The sequence below is a fragment of the Felis catus genome, chromosome B1, assembly GCF_018350175.1.
Source record: "Felis catus isolate Fca126 chromosome B1, F.catus_Fca126_mat1.0, whole genome shotgun sequence".
Lineage (NCBI taxonomy): Eukaryota > Metazoa > Chordata > Mammalia > Carnivora > Felidae > Felis > Felis catus.
Window position 1 is genome coordinate 169,864,654 of NC_058371.1, and position 18,796 is coordinate 169,883,449.

The 18,796-nt window shown below is 34.3% G+C and overlaps 1 protein-coding gene across 2 annotated transcripts in view; it reads right to left on the minus strand.

Annotated features, from left to right (window-relative positions):
* Positions 1–490: 490 nt before the first annotated feature.
* SLC30A9 (solute carrier family 30 member 9) overlaps positions 491–18,796 on the minus strand; it is an 85,228-nt gene continuing 66,922 nt past the window's right edge. For both annotated transcript variants that reach the window (XM_045056435.1, XM_023253156.2), the window contains exons 12-18: positions 17,785–17,824; positions 16,894–16,965; positions 16,322–16,429; positions 13,541–13,706; positions 11,123–11,252; positions 9,168–9,281; positions 491–1,921 (exon numbers count right to left, since the gene is read on the minus strand). In XM_045056435.1, coding sequence (XP_044912370.1) covers positions 1,877–1,921; positions 9,168–9,281; positions 11,123–11,252; positions 13,541–13,706; positions 16,322–16,429; positions 16,894–16,965; positions 17,785–17,824 — 675 coding nt within the window. In that variant the 3' untranslated portion in view covers positions 491–1,876. The remainder of the gene's footprint in view (positions 1,922–9,167; positions 9,282–11,122; positions 11,253–13,540; positions 13,707–16,321; positions 16,430–16,893; positions 16,966–17,784; positions 17,825–18,796) is intronic.

Sequence of the window (18,796 nt, forward strand, 5' to 3'; positions counted from 1 at the left end):
CGGCACCGGCTTCTTTTAGGGAATCCTTAAAAAACCTACCATTTGGAATAACTTCTGTATCCCAACTTTGACATTCTTTCCTAAATGAATTCATTATTCCTATTTTTGCTATGTGGAATTTTTCAGAGTAATTTTCCTAGGAGGAAATTGGATATAATCACGTACCTTCCCATATGGCAGTGACATGGGACTAACAAATGGCAAGTGGGAAGGGGAGAGAAGATATAAACAGTATAGAGTGAAGTATAAGGAGGAAAACACAGTTAAAAAAAAAAAAAGTGAAGAATTTGTGACCATAAGAACCAGAATCAAATTGTGTGTGTGTGTGCGTATAACAATTTTATATCTTCAAAAATAAAACTGGAATGTTATTTCACTTAAAATGTACAATACGCAGAATGCTCTGCAAAGGTAAAAAAAATGTACACCAACATAAATTTTCATGATTTTCTAATACATGACACTTTTGGATCAAAAAATTACCATTACAAACCCTTTAATCAAATGTTTATTTTTTGTTTCCAGCATTACAATCTGCTGTGATTCATAAACTTCCATCTAAGTTAAGTTTTTAGCCACTGACCTCATACAAGTAGTTAGGTTCTTACATCAACCCCCACTTATCCAGCAAAGAATCACCCAGCTACAACTCTTGCATGGACAATGCTCACTACCACCCTGAACAACTTAAAGTGCATGAGTTATTTTGATGAATGGAGACACAGCTGTAGTTTTGCACTAAATTTTTCATTACTGAATTGTATGTTTTTTCACCTTGGTACCTTATCACTAGAAAGCTACTTACTTACATAATGTTTTAACCATATATTATGATAAATGCCCATTTATAACTGTAAGAAACTCATGTTACAGACACACTATTGACTATGATATTATACAAAATCATGGCCACAAGTTTCCGCATAAGAGATTTACTTCTCTTTCTCTTAAAGCAAGAAATATCTCACAGTTCAGATTTACATGAGTAGTGCCTTTTAAAATAAATTAAAAATAAAATGCTGTCCCGTCTGTAAAATTATAAATATTTCTAGTCCATTTTACAGAATTTTAAAATGCTTATAAATGCATTACCGCCAAGTCAATACACATTATGGCACTGAAGCCAGTTAAAAAACAAACAAACAAAAAAAACCCCAGCCGTCAAACTGGCCTATGGAAACATCCAGGGTTATTCTGTATCTCCTACACTGGAAAAATTAAACTAAATAAAGAAAAAAGTAAAGGAGAGATAAGAAATTTACAAAATGGCAACTACTACAACCTAAAAGGTGGACTGAAATGTCCTCCTTCAATTCAGGAACTAAGCCGTTTCTGGAATGAACATTTATGGATAACTAGGATAGGAGAGTGTTCCTCTTAATGCTCAGGGCAGGATTATGTAGAAATAATTTCTACATTCTGTAAGGAAAAAACAGAGTGACTATTTAAAAACTAAATTTAGCCAGAACGTTCAAGATTGGCAGGTTCTGATGGAGTGACATCTTCAAAGGTAACAAAATTAAAACTCATAATCCTATGGATGATGCTTATTTTTACAAATGTAAAGAAAGGAAACATGATCGCAAGATACAATATACCCTGACAGGGTAAAATGAAAAATTATGAACAATTTAAGTAACTAAAATGTTCTCTATTGAAACATAAAAACATGATTTCCAAATTGATTCAAATTGTAATAGGTCCCTTACAAGGATGAAGTAGTCATTCTGTAGATGCTGAACTGCCCTTCACATTAAATACTTCCTCATCTTCAAAAAAAACAGCTTCTGAATGGCCCTGACACCTTCAGTACAGGAGAGCAGGCTCGCGGACTTGTTTCCAAGGCTTTCCTCCAAAGAGATTCATTCAATAAAATCTATAATATCTCCAAATCTACATGTCGAACTTCGGGATTTCGTTTCTGGAAGGAAAAATCACCACCACATTATTCATAGCAAAACTGAATTTTGTTTCCTTTTATTCCGTTAGATCACTAAAGCCACTGACAACATTTGGTCAAACGACTTCAGTGTAGCATATTAGCAAGATAAAAATCAATAGATGAATACTACACACTATAAACAATATGGTAAGTAGCCCCATCTCCCTGAGTTTGTTCAAATGTTCGTTAATACATTAATGGATGAAGAACCTAGTATGTGCCAAGCATTGCAAAGCACTGTGAATACACTCGTTTGTGGTGAAAAGAAAATCACTGTAAAACAGTAACAATCCGAAGAAATAAGCTGACATTCACTTATTTTATATATTTTAGCAACACCCCATATAGTCTTGTGGCAGGCACTGTGCTAAATAGTGGAGCTGGAGCTATGATTATTAGTAAGTCTGTTCTTGACCTTGATGGACTCAGTTTAGCCAGCAAGACCAGTGTATCAGTAACCATCTACAAGTGAAAGCATTGCGGCTAATAAAAATAGCAGTTAACATTTAATAAGCAGTCACCCTTATGTCAAGTACCATGCTAAGTAAGCAGCTTCACGTGCATGTGTGTTTTAAAATCCTCATAACTCAATTATTTCCATTTTATATATGGGAAAATTGAAGTTTGAAGAAATTAACTAACCTACCTACGTTATGAGCTACTAAGTGACGAAGCCAGGATACATTCCGGACCTCAAGCTCCTAACTTATTACAATGAATGCACTGAAACGCTAACTCGGGGAACAAAACCGCCAGATCTATTACTTTAACTCATGAGATTCAGTAAGACTTCACCGAGAGTATTAAGACTTCACTGAGAGTATCTACACAAGGCCTGAAAGTAGTGAGTTTTCCAGATAGATGAGGACGAGGATCATCATCTAGACAGAGGAAACAATACAAGCAAAGTCAGCCGGAGAAGGGTGTACTGGCCATATGGTATAGTTAGCCACAGGGGTTGCAAAAAGGGCAGGATCAGTAATGAGGCTGGAAAGGCAGGCAGAAACCAGGTTGTGAAAAATTTTAAATGCTGGCTTAAGGAACTTCAACAACAGAAAGTATCTTTATTACATTCCTATTCTATGCCAGGCACTGAAGTATACAACAATGAACAGGAAACAAAACAGTACTTGTCTTCAACGAACGTCTGTCCAGTGAGGAAATACAGGTTAAGTAACCAGGCACTTAGAGTAGTCTGCTACTTAAAGAGCAAGGTAAAGGTCTTGGGGTTGTATCTTTATGGGTACAAAAAGGAAGGACACCTAAATCTGGGAGTGGGGAGAGGGATTAAAAGTGTAATAAAATGTAATATAATGACATTATGGGAATGGAGGACAGAGAGAACATATAAAACTATATAACTAACTTACATCTATCAAAGAGGAAATAAATAACGTGGAAGCAGTTTAAGACCTTCCTATAGAAATATGGCAGTAAATCTAAAAGAAATACTAAAAATGGTTGCTTCTAAGCATGACTGAGGATGGTGAGGCAGGTGACACTTCTGTTTATAAGCTTTTCAGTTCTGTTTGACTTTATAAATTGTGTATATTATTTTTTTGATATTATTTGATAAAAATTATAAAAGTAGGGGCGCCTGACTGGCTCAGTTGGAAGAGCATGCGACTCTTGATCTTGGGGTCATGAGTTCGGGCCGATGCTGGGTGTACAGATTATTAAGTAAATATTAAACCAATCAATCAACATGGGGAAAAAGCTCTTCTAAGTGATTCTGATAATCAGTCAGGATTAGGAATATTTGCATATTACTCAAAGGAATTCAGTTATAAAGGCAAGAATCTGATATAACACTAGAGTTTAGCTCCAGCTAGAGCATTTTATTGAGTGTGCACTGGCATTCTTCTTATGACTAGTTTTGTTCCAGTATACCTGGGGGTACTCTCCTCTTGGATACTAATATGAGAGTGGCCAGGGGACCCCCAAGCATGGGGGTACACTTTTGTTCTCAATTTTCTCTTTACCTTAAACTATTTGCTCTTTTCTAGAATTCCTTAAATTCAATACAGAATAAAAAAGATTTCCTCTAACAGAAATGAAACTGAATTTTATTTTCTCTTTCCAATCCACCCTAACCCATCCCAATATGCCTTTAAAAAGTTTAGGTATTAATGGAAAATTTGAAATTATTCTGTCTAAAAAAAACACTATATGTAAAATGTGTACCAAAAAAAATCTAATCTCAAGAAAAAGAAACTGAGGCACCTGGGTGGCTCAGTTAAGTGACCGACTTCAGCTCATGATCTCATGGTTTGTGAGTTCAAGCCCTGCATCGGCTGTCAGCTCAGAGCCTAGAGACTGTGTCTCCCTTTCTCTCTATGCCTCCCTAGCTTTTGCCCTGTCTTTCAAAAAAAAAAATAAATAAACTTTAAGAAAAAAGAAAAAGAAAGTAAAAACTTGATGTATTCTGTTTTAAAATCAAGTTTTTTTTAGAGAAAATTATCAAATTCCTAACATGAAATGTGCCAAATACGAAGACAGGCACAACATGAATGAATAAAAAAAATAGGATTAATACCCTTAGATTTTAATGTTTAGTGCCTAATAAGGTATCACGTGCATATAGCAGAAACTGAATAAACAGAGCTGAAAATCAATAATTGGTGTTCAATTTGTAATTTTCATTCATTTGTTCTACAGATACTTATTGATTTATTATGTCCCAGGCACTATTCAATTTGAATTAGAACATTTTACATAGCACAAATTTATTTCGACCCTCATATTTTAGAGAGATAAAAACCAAATAGTGTAATTTTATAATGTTGCAGACTCAAAAAAATGCTACAGGAGGATGCAATTCAAGAAGCAAAAGACAGAGTAAAGGGCACAGCATTTAACTGGAATACTACTTATTAGGAATTTGCAAATACTATGGCATCATCCCACTGAATTAATTTCCCATAGAAGTACTGCTTCCCAAACATAAAAAACTTCATAGAAGAAGATTGAAATATAGAGGTAAAGCAAAAAAATTTTAGTTAACAGTTCAAAGAACTGTTATTTCACATTTATACTACGTGATTAGCTTCTATAATATACATTAGCTTCTATTTTTTTAATGTTTTTACATAGAACTATGCAAGTTGTAAGGACACCTGGGTGGCTTAATCAGCTGAGAATCTGACTCTTGATTTCGACTCAGGTCATGGTCCCAGTGTCGTAGGATTGAGCCCCGTGTCATTCTCCACACTGAATGTAGAGCCTGCTTAGGATTTTTTTCTCTCTCTTTCCCTCTGCCCCTCTCCCCTGCTGTGCACTCTCTCTCATTAAAATTTGAAGAAAAAAAAAAAAAGGAACTATGCAGGTTATAGATTATAGCCAAAAATACTATTTTAATAATTATCAGATAAATGGCATCACTCAATAGAGATGGCTAGACTGCTGAATTTTATTATTGAGTGTGACTTTCCAAAGTGATTCAATAATTATTCAAATTTAAATTGAGAAGACAACCATGCTTAGATACTAAAAAAGGGAATATGCCAAAGTTTTAGTTTTCAAAAGATGATCAGCTTATTTTCAAAACAAGATAAAAGAATTACATTTATGCCCTCTCCTGGTTTAGTTCCTCAATTAGGAAGAACTTTTCTTTAACATTAATTATGCCTTATTACCTTAGAGAGGATTCTAACCTGAAAGTATGGGTTAAACTTTGCTTCCTGGTTTGAAAGTCTTATATAATTCAGAAACACATGAGTTAGTTCAGTGCGTTAAAGATTTAATAGCTTCTAATTAAAGCACAAAGCTAAACAAAACCAATAAATTTATCTGATTGTGATAAGAGTAAATATAGTTAAGAATGACCAATTTGTTAATTATTCTCATATCTGGCTTCCGACTTATTGTTTCTATTAACGAGTAAAGCTAAAATACAGATTTAGTCTAAAAGCTCATTATTTTATCCTTTCCAGGGAAATTTTTTTAAAAAGATAGAATGGAAAAGCAAAGTTTATTCATTCTTGTGTCACCCTGCACAAAAATAATCATCTTGCGTTATATTTGGAAAAGTGACTTTCAAAGTGTGGTCCAAAGGTTCTGACACCTTTTCAAGGGAGACTCCAAGGTCAAAGCTATTTTTATAACACTGATGTTATTTGCCTTTACTATGCTGGTATTTCCTCTGACGACATAAAAGCAATGGTAGATAAAATTGATGGCATCTTTGCACAATTCAAGGCAACTGCCACCCAACTCATATTAATGGAGTCATTGTGTTCCTTTACTGGCAGACACATTAAAAAAAAAAAAAGCCAGTTTCACTTTAAAAAGTCCTTCATGAAATAGTAAAAACATTGGTTTATTAAACCTCAACGCCTGAGTACACTTTTTAAAATGTTCTGTGACAAAATGGGGAGTATTCTTAGACCTTCCTGCTTCACACTGAGGTCTGAGGTCACAAAGAGAAGCACTCTGGGACGAGCTGGAGTTATGAGCTAAATCAGATGCTTGTTTACATAACACCATGTAGGAGCGCCTGGCTGGCTCCGTTGGTAGAGCATGCAAGTCTTGAGCTCAGGGTCGTGGGTCGTGAGTTCAAGCCCTACCTTGAGGGTGGAGTCTTCTTAACAACAACAACAACAAGTGAGCTATCTAAGTAAACCCCATTTTTACTTGAAAGAAAAATGAACTACAGTTATTCAAATTGGGTATTTGGCAGGGATCTTCTTAAAAAATGAACAAAATGAATCTGTTACTTCAAGGAAAACAACAGTATTTGTTGCTAATGGTAAAATGCAAGCTTTCAAATGAATATTAGAATGCTGAAAAACTTGTATCTACCACCGTGACCTTGACAGCTTCCGAATACTTAGAAATGTGTCACCATTTGAAAGATGTGCATAAATTCAGTGAGTTAGTATTTCCCAAATGGCCAATTCATAACATTCTGGAATCATGCATGGATTAAGAGATCCATCCAGAGTACAAAGACAGACCAACAAATTTTAATAGTGTATAGTAGATAATTAATCATACCCCAAGAGAGGTCTGGCCTTTGCCCTTGGCTACTGAGAGGTGATTATTAGGCCCTTGGAATGTCCTGGCTGAAAATTTTGTCTTTGTTTATCTTTGGCCACACAATATCCGCTATATATCCAAATGGGACTAGAGACTAAAAGTGTCAGCTCTTCCTTGGAGTGGCTAGAGATGAAAGGTTGACCACTTAGCAGTCAACTATGGAGCCCCAGTAAGATCTCTGGACACCAAGGCTCAGTTAAGGTTCCCTGATTAATACTCTGCAAACTGCCACAAATCATTGTCAGGAAAGTAACAGTGTCCATGACTCCATAGCAGAGAGGACAACTGAAACTGTGTTTAGAACTCTCTCCTGTGCACTTCTTCCCTTGGCTAGTTTTAATCCTTCCTTTCACTGTAATAAACCATAACCAGGAGTATAAAAGCAACCAATGAGTTCTGTGAGTCCTTTTTGTGAATTATCAAACCTAGGATGATAGGAGGAATCCCTTGAACTTTGTAACTGGTGCCAGAAAGGAGGGTGATCTTGTGAACTGTGTCCCTTAACTTCACAAACAGTATGTGGAAAGTTCTTTGATATGGTTTCAGATTCCACATTGCAACTAAGCTTTAAGAGGCTACCAGGTGTCAGGTATGGGTTTAACATCACATAAGAATACCACAATTATCTGAAAAGGCTTTAAGAATACTTACAAAGACTACTCCCTTTTCTTTATATCCTTCAACCAAAACAATGTACGTAAACAGAATAAATGCAGAAGCAGATATGGGAATCCAGCGGTCTTAGATTTTTGCAAAAATGTGAAATAATATCACTCTTCTATTTTTTTCATTTTAGAAACTATAGTTATTTTTCATTAAAATATTATTTATATTAACATGAAATGAATAAATATTTTTAAAATTCTCAATTTTAATTTATGATTTGGTAAATATCAATAAAGTATTATAATTTGAATAAATAAAAGCTGTTTGGGTCCTCAATAATTTTTAAGAATGTAAAGAATCCGAAGACCAAAATAATTGAGAATTGCTCCTCTAACACTTGAGAATCATGTTGTAAACTATAATATTAACATAAACAAAATTGTATTATTTGATGTCCTATTAATCTGATCAGATATCTAGACTCTAAAAGAAAAGATAGTAAGTAGTGATAGAAATTCTTCCCTTCAATATTTTTCTTTTTAAGACAGAGAGAGCGAGAGAGAGAGCGAGCGCACATGCACATACTTAAGCAGGCCCCATGCCCAGTGAAATGCCACACATGGGGCTCTATCTCATGACCCTAGATCATGACTTGAGCCAAAATCAAGAGTCGGATGCTTAACTGACTGAGCCGCCCAGGCACCCCTATTTCCCTTCAGTTTTTAAGAAAAGAACAGTCAACATCAAGAAAGATGTGTTCCCTTCAACAAGCTATGTATGTCAAAGATCTTTTATAAGTTTTATTTATTGCAAAAGCTTGAACTCAAGAGCCAATGAAAGACAATCTGAAAACACTGAGACGTGTTTAAAGATAGTCTAATCAGGGGGGTGCCTCGGTGCCTCAGTCTGACTTCGGCTCAGGTCATGATCTCACAGTTCGTGGGTTCAAGCCCCACACTGGGTTCTGTGCTGACAGCTCAGAGCCTGGAGCCTGCTTCAGATTCTGTCTCCCTCTCTCTGCCCTCCCTCCCTTGCTCGTGCTGTCTCTCAAAAATAAACATTAAAAAAAAAAAAAAAGATACTCTTATCAGGTAATACTTCAGTAAAAAACCAATAGATTGTAATGATCTCCAACTGAACAGAAGCAAAAAGAAAATATAAAATGACAGATGGAGTAAAAGGAAGATTGATGCATGCTCAAGGACACATTCTATTTTTTCAAACTTTTGAACAAAATCTGAAGTTTCCCTTTTATCTTTCTCTAGAAACTTACAAAATACTTTTTATTTCAAAACAAAAAATCTCTGACTATTTCGGAAAACTAAGCAAGCAGTATAGAATAGTGGTTGAAAGTACAGATTTTGGAATTGAACGACAAAGGTTCAAATCCCAATCCCTTACCTTCCTTGAATAAATTACCCAACTTCTCTAACCCAGTAATTTTTCTGTTTCACAACTACCAGTCATACACCATGGGGTTACTAAGAAGGTAAATGCATACACGGGATACAATTAGCAGTGTCTGCCACAGCATAAGTACTCAAAAACAGGTGGCATTATTATTATTACGAAGACATCTTACTTTCAGTTCCTTCTCAAGTCTGTCTACTTCAGCTCCTAAAGTATCAATAATATTTTCTCCATGTTTAAGCATAAAGGTTTCTAGTTCTTCAGGAGTTTTCACTTCTTGAATTTCCTATAAAGAAAATGAAAGCAGAAAAACAAAATAACTTAAAAAAAAAATCATAGTAGTACACTGATGATTTCTTTAAAAAATCGTAACACCATTAAGTTTGATGAAAATGAAAAACTTTCACACAATAGGCGATGGATGACCTAGTTCTGAAAAAATTTAATTCAACAAAAAATTGAGTATAATACTTCACAGAGGTAGCTTACCAAAATCAGTGGGAACAGAACAGACTATTCAATAAATAGTGCCAGGGCAATTATTTTTTATAGAAAAAAAGTCTTAAATCCCTACTGCAAATCATTAAAAAAAAAAATAATTCTAAGTGAATTAAAAAACTATGAGTAGAAAACCAACCACAATATTTTTAGAGAAAAAGGAGAATATTTTTATGATACTGGGAAAAGGAAGGATTTCTTGAACAAGATAATAAAAAGCCTAGAGAAAAAGATTACAAACTTAACATAAAGTTTAAAAATGCATTAAACCTTCTGTACAACAAAGTGAAACAGTAAATCACAAACTAGTATATACAACTGAGGAAGGATTCGTGTCGAGCATATTACAAATAAAATGTTTATAAATCTGTCAGAAGAACAGAAATTAACTAAATAAACAAGCAAGTAGAGGAAATCCCAACGGTTAATAAATTTCAGTGCTTACTAACCTCGTTACTACTACCAGGGGGAATATAAATTATAATTAAATATAAATTGTAATTCTCATATTTATAATGACAATTTAAAAATTGTCAATACAATACCACCTAGTAAGAATGTAAAATAATAGAAACTCTGATATACTAATGATGGAAGTTAAACTGACACACTTTACACAATTTGCCAATACCTAGGGAAGCTGAGGGTAAGTTTACTCAATAGCCCATCTATTTTAAATCTAGCTGTACACTACTCTAAAGAGATTCTTGCATAGGTGAACAAGGAAATGTACGAGAATGACAATGTGGACAGAAATGTCCAAGTGGAGACTGGATAAATAAATTACAACAGATTCACTAGAGAATACTATATAGCAATTAAAATAAATTAACTAGAGGTATATGTATATATTAATATGGGAGAATCTCACAACCATGCTGTTAAACTGTAGAGGAAATCAGACAGTATACCATTTATATCAATTTTTAAATATCCAACATGCTGCTATATACTACTATGTTAAGAAAAATATGCTGAAAAGTATAAAAACTGAATGGAAATGACAGTACTAAATTCAAAACAATTTTTAGTTCTAGGGATGGAGGAAGGAGAATGGGATCTAAAAGGAGAAAACCAAAGCTTCACCCATTTTTGTAACAATTGCTTGTTTTTAATTCTAAGTAAATACAGTACAATAAAATGTTAAGATTTGACAAAGGCAAGTGGTAACCGGTGCACTGTTCATTATATCATCATCTGTAAATTCTCTTTTAAATTTAATTCTTAGTTTTAAGAAGCATGGGTTTTGGAGTCAGAGATCTAAATTCATATCTGACTCCATACTGTGGCTCTGCAATTTTAGGCAAGTTAATTAATCTTTCTGTGTCTCAATGTGCCTATGTATAAAATTGAAAATATTATTTCTTTACATCACAGCGCTGTTGAGAGTAAATCAGACAACATATATAAAATGCCTGGCATGTAACAAGCACTAGAATAGTAAGTTTGCTCTTCTGCTGTCTCTGACCCAATCTACAGTAAATAAAAGGGTTTTGTCTCATTTTGGAACCCTAAGAAGTTGAAGGCTGAAGTGACTGTAAGACCTGTAACAGTTTTATTTTATTTACTTAAAAATTTAATTTTTGTAACCCTTGGCTATATAAGAAAACAATAAATACATAAACTTACCTGCAGCATTTGGTCAAAATCTTGTTTTTCTAAATATGATCTTGTAACAACTCGTCCATCAAAATCTACTTCTGCCTTAAATCTTACTTTCCCTAATCCCAGATCTGTGGCTTTAACATCATGAATTGCCCTGTAATCAATAACAACGCATACAAATTTATATACACGCACATATATATTTTAATGGCGCAAAGTGCAGATTTCTTGTTTTTTCCCATCAGTGATAAAAATGGACCAAGATGGCTTTCAGAGTGTTCACCATCAAGTGCCATATATCAATATCCAAAAAAATGCCCATTTAGCTATTTTTTCATAACGCATACAAAGATGCAAACTATAAATATTATAGTTTTATAAATGTTATGAATTATATAGTTGGTGGATTAAAAACAATCAACTCTAAATTGCTTTTCTACCATGTTATTTCATCTCATAATCCTTTTTTCTTTTTCCCAAAAGCTTCTTTACAAGTCTTGATACCACTGTAAAGTACTATCAGAATGAGGTTAATAATAACTACCTCATGGAATTGATATGGGGAGTAATGAACCAACACATACATAAAATTTTAATACTGTAGCAACTACATGTAAAGCATTTAATGAATGAAATTTACTTTACAGATTATACAACACTCCCAGAGGGACCTAAGTGACTTGCCTAAGGTAATTCAGCTAGTCAACAGCAGAGGCAGGACTTCCCCTCCAGATCTTCAGAAAGGGAAGCAGATGTTCAAGTGTCGTAACTGCTTTTCATCCCTTCTGCCTGCCCTAACCCTAATCAATCTTCCTTAGGAAACTAATGAGAAAGTCTTTTCTTTCTATGGTAACCACTATTAACATCTTTTCTTTACAGGATATATAAAACAATAGAAAACAGTTAATCCTGGGATAGACAGAGCTACTGGGAAAACAAATTTAAATGAGACTCCAAATACTCTTAAAACATTTGACTCTAATTTCTGAGTGATCCTGAGCAAGTTACTAAATATTGAGTCTAAAATTCTTTAGCCATAGAAATAAAGAAGTATATTTATCAACTAGGATGAAAATAACATTTAATATTTATAAAATTATATATGCCCAAAATGAAACAAAACTTGTCCAGAAAGGCAAGAAACTATATAATTTATTCTTTTAAAAAAAGTATACCTACCTCAGTCTTAACAACACGTTTAAAAATTTCATTATTTGACTAATACTAAATTGCAGCTAATGAAAATATGCAGCGATACCTTTTCCTTATGTACTTATACAGAACTAACTGGATACAAAAGTGTTTGTGATCAGCAGTGTGTCTACTATGGCTCCCAATAAGCCCCACCTCCTGTACTCAAGTCCTTGTGCAATCCTCTCTCCTTCAATGTGGGCTAGACTTGTCCTAAACAAGGGAACATGGCAAAGTGAGGAGCTATCATTTCCAAGATTAGATGATGATCTGTGACTTTATCTTGTCCACACAGTATCTATTGCCTTCTCATCTTGCATACTATGATGAAGCAAGAGGCCAGGTGGGAGACACCCATGTAGTAAGGAACTAAATTCTCTCAACAATTACATGAGCAGGCTTAGAAGAAGATCCTTCCCCAGGAGATGACTCCAGTCCCAGCCGACGCCTTTTGACTGCATTGTTTTTTTTTTTTTTTAAATATGAAATTTATTGTCAAATTGGTTTCCATACAACACCCAGTGCTCATCCCAACAGGTGCCCTCCTCAATACTCATCACCCACCCTCCCCTCCCTCCCACCCCTCATCAACCCTCAGATTGTTCTCAGTTTTTAAGAGTTTCCTATGGTTTGGCTCCCTCCCTAATTTTTTTTCCTTCCCCTCCCCCATGGTCTTCTGTTAAGTTTCTCAGGATTCACATAAGAGTTAAAACATATGGTTATCTTTCTCTGTGTGACTTATTTCACTTAGCATCACATTCTCCAGTTCCATCCACGTTGCTATGAAAGGCCATATTTCATTCTTTCTCATTGCCATGTAGTATTCCATTGTGTATATAAACCACAATTTTGACTGCAGTTTATAAGAAACCTAAGTACAGGACCCAGGTAAACCATGCCCATGCCCAGATTCCTGACCCACACCAACTGTGAGGTAACAAATGTTGTTTTAAATCACTAAGTTTTGAAGTAATTTGCACACAGTGATAGATAACTGAAAAAACTGTATGAACTTTCTGGATTACTAACATTTATTTTTTCTACCAATTTAATCTACAGATTTCACTCTTCCAGAAAATTTCAAATCTGCCACAGTACATCTTTTTTACTTATAGCTCTTTTTTAGATTTTATAAACAATATATGCAAAATTACAAATACACATGTACCTAACAACAGGACACTGAAATACGTGAAGCACTGAAACACGTTTTTGTAAACCTTATTAGCAGCATCACTGGAATAAGCTGACCTTACTGATGGGTCGTTCTCCAGGAGTTCAGTCAGCCGCTGTACTTGCTCTGGCTGGATGGATCGCCCTAAGAGTGCTTCTGTGTTAGTGTAGATGAGGAACGCAGAGACTATGCCTAGTAATGTGCCCACACCCAAAGAACCTAGGCTGTCATACAGGGGATTACCTAAATAAAGTACATAAGAAGTCAGTAAATTAACATTTTCTTTTTTTCTTTTTCTTTTTTTCAATATATGAAATTTGTTGTCAAATTGGTTTCCATACAACACCCAGTGCTCATCCCAAAAGGTGCCCTCCTCAATACCATCACCCACCCTCCCCTCCGTCCTACCCCCCATCAACCCTCAAGTAAATTAACATTTTCTATTATTTCAATCAGCTTTAGTGAGTAAAGAACCAGAATTAGTAAATCAAGGGACCCAAAATTCATTCTGAATTCCTTTAATGACTGTCCTAACAGGTTTACTATACTACAAAATGGGGATGCTACAATGTGCTTCACACTACATAGGAGTATCAGGCTGTTTAATTATTTAAGATCTGTTTTCTTGCATCTGGTCATTACATGAGTGAGGGTCCAGAGCATTTTAGAGATATCATATACATATTAATAATATAATAGAGTCCATTTCTTTTTGATATATTAATAGCACTTTTCCTGTCCCATGTTGACAAAATAATTGGGAGATCAAAAGCTGAAAAAAACAACAACACATTTTTTGTCTATTTTTCTTATCAAGGTTCTGTGAGAGAATTAAGCCATACAAAAAATGATATGGATCACTCTTCTCATTCACTCAAGGATGATGCATAGCTAGTATCATTCTAGATACAAAGGAGAAAAGTTAACTCACTGCATGCTATAGGTACCTTAGAGCAGTGGTTCTCAAAGTACGGTTCCTTAATCAGCAGCATCAGCATCACTTGAGAACTTGGTAAAAATGCAAGTCCTTAGGCCTCACCTAAGACTCTGAATTGGAAACTCTGGAGTTGGGACCGGCATTCATTGTCTTCTTAAGCCCTCCAGGTGATTCTGATTCTAAAGTTTGCCTTAGTTTGTTCGGACTTAATTCTCTCCCAGAACCAATGAAAAGAGCTGATTATCAGACATCAATAAATATATTTAAAATTTTCCCAATAAACTTTACAAGGCTTTTATGATTAAACGTTTTTTATTCCAAAGATCAAATATCAATATTAAATTTAATATTAAATTAATATGCTTGGTAAACATACATTCATTTTACTAAAAAAAAAGTCAATTTACACACTAGCTTTACTAACATTTAGTCAAAATATAACACTAAAAAGTAAAATGACTAATCTGTACTACAGTGCTGGAAATGACCCACTTGTAAAACATAATCCACTAGGAAGTTTGTAATTACAGAGTTCAAAATCAAATACTGCTCTTTAAAAATACAAATTTACATCATTATTTTTATTTAAAAATATACCTCTATAAATAATCCTTCAGAAAACACAGAAATATTAGTTGGAAAATGTTTTATTGATTTCTTGGCATGTTATTTAATTTAAATGAATTAACCTAGCTAATTAAAACAATGTGAAACTCTAAAAACTAAAATTTGTGTAAGTTTGATCTGACTGGTTTTTATTATTTGTAAAAGAAAATCTATTAACAGTTGACTTATTCATCAAGTCTCACTTTCCTTAAGCCTAAAATTTTGCTAAGTAATAATTTGTCTAAGAAATGTCTAAAATGGGAAGCTCAATTGGAAGAACAATGCAAATATTCTGGATCACAGTGAACATTAGAGAATGCTGGTCTAGTCTTAAAACGTACATTCAAAATAAGAAAGATCCATTCATATTTCCGACTATTTTAAGAAACACCGCATGGGGCGCCTGGGTGGCTCAGTCGGTTAAGCGTCCGACTTTGGCTCAGGTCATGATCTCACGGTCTGTAAGTTCGAGCCCCGCGTCGGGCTCTGTGCTGACAGCTCAGAGCCTGGAGCCCATTTCAGATTCTGTGTCTCCCTCTCTCTGCCCCTCCCCTGTTCATGCTCTGTCTCTCTCTGTCTCAAAAATAAATAAACATTAAAAAAATTAAAAAAAAAATAAGAAACACTGCAGAAGCATGGAAGCTTACCACCTACAATTATTTCAAGTATGCAAGGGCAAATGGGTAAAAATGGAAGAAGTTCCATTCTGAGAGAACTGTAACCTCAGAAATTTAGTTTTTTTATACTAAATGGTTGTTTTAGAAATTAAAAATGATTTTTCTGTCTTCTTATTTATCTGTACTGGTCTTCCAAACACTTAACTAGTTACCAAAATGAGGATAAATGCAACTAGAGAGTCCAGGAAACAGGAAAGCAACAGCAGTTGTTATTGGCACTAACAATGGAAGACAAATGAACAAGAGCCACAATACATATTTATTTAGAACTTTAGGGTTTATTAAAGTTCTCTCCCATATATCATCTTAATAAACCTACAAGGTCAGTAGGCCAAATATCAATAGGAAGCTCAGAGTACTTGCATAATTTATTAAGGCACATCTAGGAAGGTTAAGCACATTATAGAAATGCTCTATTAACAGCCTTTCTGTATTTCAAACAAAGAAAATTTCTAAGAGAGACATCTGAAGACTTTTGCTATCTTACTTGTCTTATACAAATAAATGGTTAGTATGGAATTAGTATTTAACAATCTCTATTGGTTTAAATTATTCAGTGATATAAAAGAAAATACCCACATATTAGACAATTACTTAAGTACTACAAATAAATCACCTGTAATTTATGAAATACTTACCTGTTATAGAAGTAAGGCCCATACACGTGGCTGCTATTATCACTCCCAAGACTGCTGCGGTATCCTCCAGTAATATAACATTTGTACTAGGATCACGACTTTCCATTACTTAATCGGTTGGGGTACAGACAAGAAAAGAAATTTTCTGAAATCCTAATTAGATACTATCAGGTAACACTTTAATAAGTATCCATTCAAAATTAAGATATAAATTAAGACAAAAATGTATGAGATCCTGATTTTAAACATCCTGTTCAATGTAAACATGACTTCATGGTTTAAATGTTGACAGTAACAAATTTAAAGTCAAATTACGTTCTTTTTTTTTTTACTTTCTCTAATAATATAAGTACATACAGAAATACCATAGTTCACTTAAGTTAAAATACAAAGTATTCACGTTCATATCACACTACATTTCTCTTTTTAAAAGAGACCATATATATTGTAAGAGTCACACAGGGAAGGCATTGAGATATATTTTGTACACATCTACAAGGAAAAAAGAAACAGCACTAGGCAATTTTAAAAAATAAAGGAGGTGAATGAAATAGGACACCTAAAATACATACCATATTTATAAAATGGCATTCCTTTGGCCCGAGCACTCCTACGAAGTTCATTTACAGCAACGAGAAGTGTTGCTGAAAGAAAAGCATTCATATGAGCAAGGAAAAAACTTCATGCCTCCCAGCTTTAAAGATGGCATCTCAAACTAAAGAGGCACAACACTTTTAATGCCAGGGTTGTCAATAAAGAAAAGTCCTCTATTAACTAGTCATTATTAAGACTCCAAAAATCATCACATTACAATGAATTTCTAGTATTCCCCATATTTCTAAACCGTAATAATTTTAATTTCCTGACTACAACCTAATGACCTTAATTTATTGGACAGCAACTGGTTGGCAGGCAGCACGCTAAGCACATTTACGTCTGACCCTCCCAACCTTTTGAGGCAGGTAGTGTTATCACCATTTTACAGACTGTTAAAGATGAAGGGAACACTATGCATAGCAAATGACAACGTTTTGGAAGTAAGCACACTATGAATTCAGCAATGAGTCAGGCAGTTTCCCACATGATGTCAGTACTTCTCTGTCATAGAACTGCTACAGATGAAATTTGCAGAAACTTTGAAATATTTTATTGCAAAGAGTGACCTTTCTGTGATTAACACTACTAAAACCCGACTTTTAAAAACTCAATATATAGTTATGTTTTTATACTTTGCTCCAAATGTTCTGAGTATTACGATAAAATACTCAAAAACAAAAAGGTTTTCCCTTGCCTCCACCCATTATAGGAATAACCATATTATATTATACAAAGAATTTACTTCCTCAAAGTAGATTCCTATTTCTAGTTTTTCTTTAATCAATGGAATTTTGCAATTTATAAGAGTGGACCGCTGAATATATATTACTAAATTAAGAATAAAGAGATACTGTGACAGTACATACCTCCTTCAGATACTAATGATCCTGCTAAAATACAATATGCCTAGAAAATAAGTATTAAAGCATAAGTTAATATTTCATTAAAGAATCACAATGACTCATGCATAAAATTTATAATGTTTAAAACGGAAACATAAATTGAAATCCTAGCCAGATCAGGATCTTGATGGGAAACAGCTCAAACAAGGACAATGAGATAGATGGTGTATCTTCATAAACGGAAAAAAAAGTTAAAAATCTGATGGCCATCTCATTTTTTAAACTTATCTTCTCTGTAGAATGTGATACCATGACCTAAGTTAAATTCTTGATATAAAATATGAAAAAGTTACTTAATTGGTATGAAAATTTTTCTGAAGTTGAAAATGAACACAAACATTTGAAATCTGGGGTGTGGGTATCAGGATACAGTAAGATCCACATCCATATCCATGTAACTTCTGGATTTTGTTTGGATGCCTAGTACCAATCCTGATTCAGAAAGATAACCAGTTATAAACAGTAATCAATTTGGGGGAGGCGGGTAACACCATCTACCTCGCAGTTCCAGGATACCCTTGAATTAATGAAAGGTTTCAAAAAACTTTAATCCAAGGTGTACAGAAACAGTTAACCTAGCAACACAAATTTAAACAGTTTTAAATGTACTCCAAACCAAACACATGTAGAATTCTCAACATTTCCTTCTTGGAAACCTAGGCTTCCCTGAAACAGAAGTTTGGAAAATTCTGATTCCAGTCCAACACTCTCATAATTCTACTAAGGAAACTGAGATGTCCCAAGGCTATGTGATTTGCTTGAGTACACAAAAATGATACCAGGGTAAAAACTTAAATATGGGTTTTCCAGTTTTAATTCTAGGCTATTCCCACTGAATCCTACTGCCAACCTAAAACATAATTAAAAGAGTAGCTAAACGTCTAAGTAATTTTTTTAATCCTTCTATCTCTTTCCTGAAAGGATTTAAGATACACTTGTCACCCAAAAAAGGGAAACAGTATGTATCAGCCAGTGA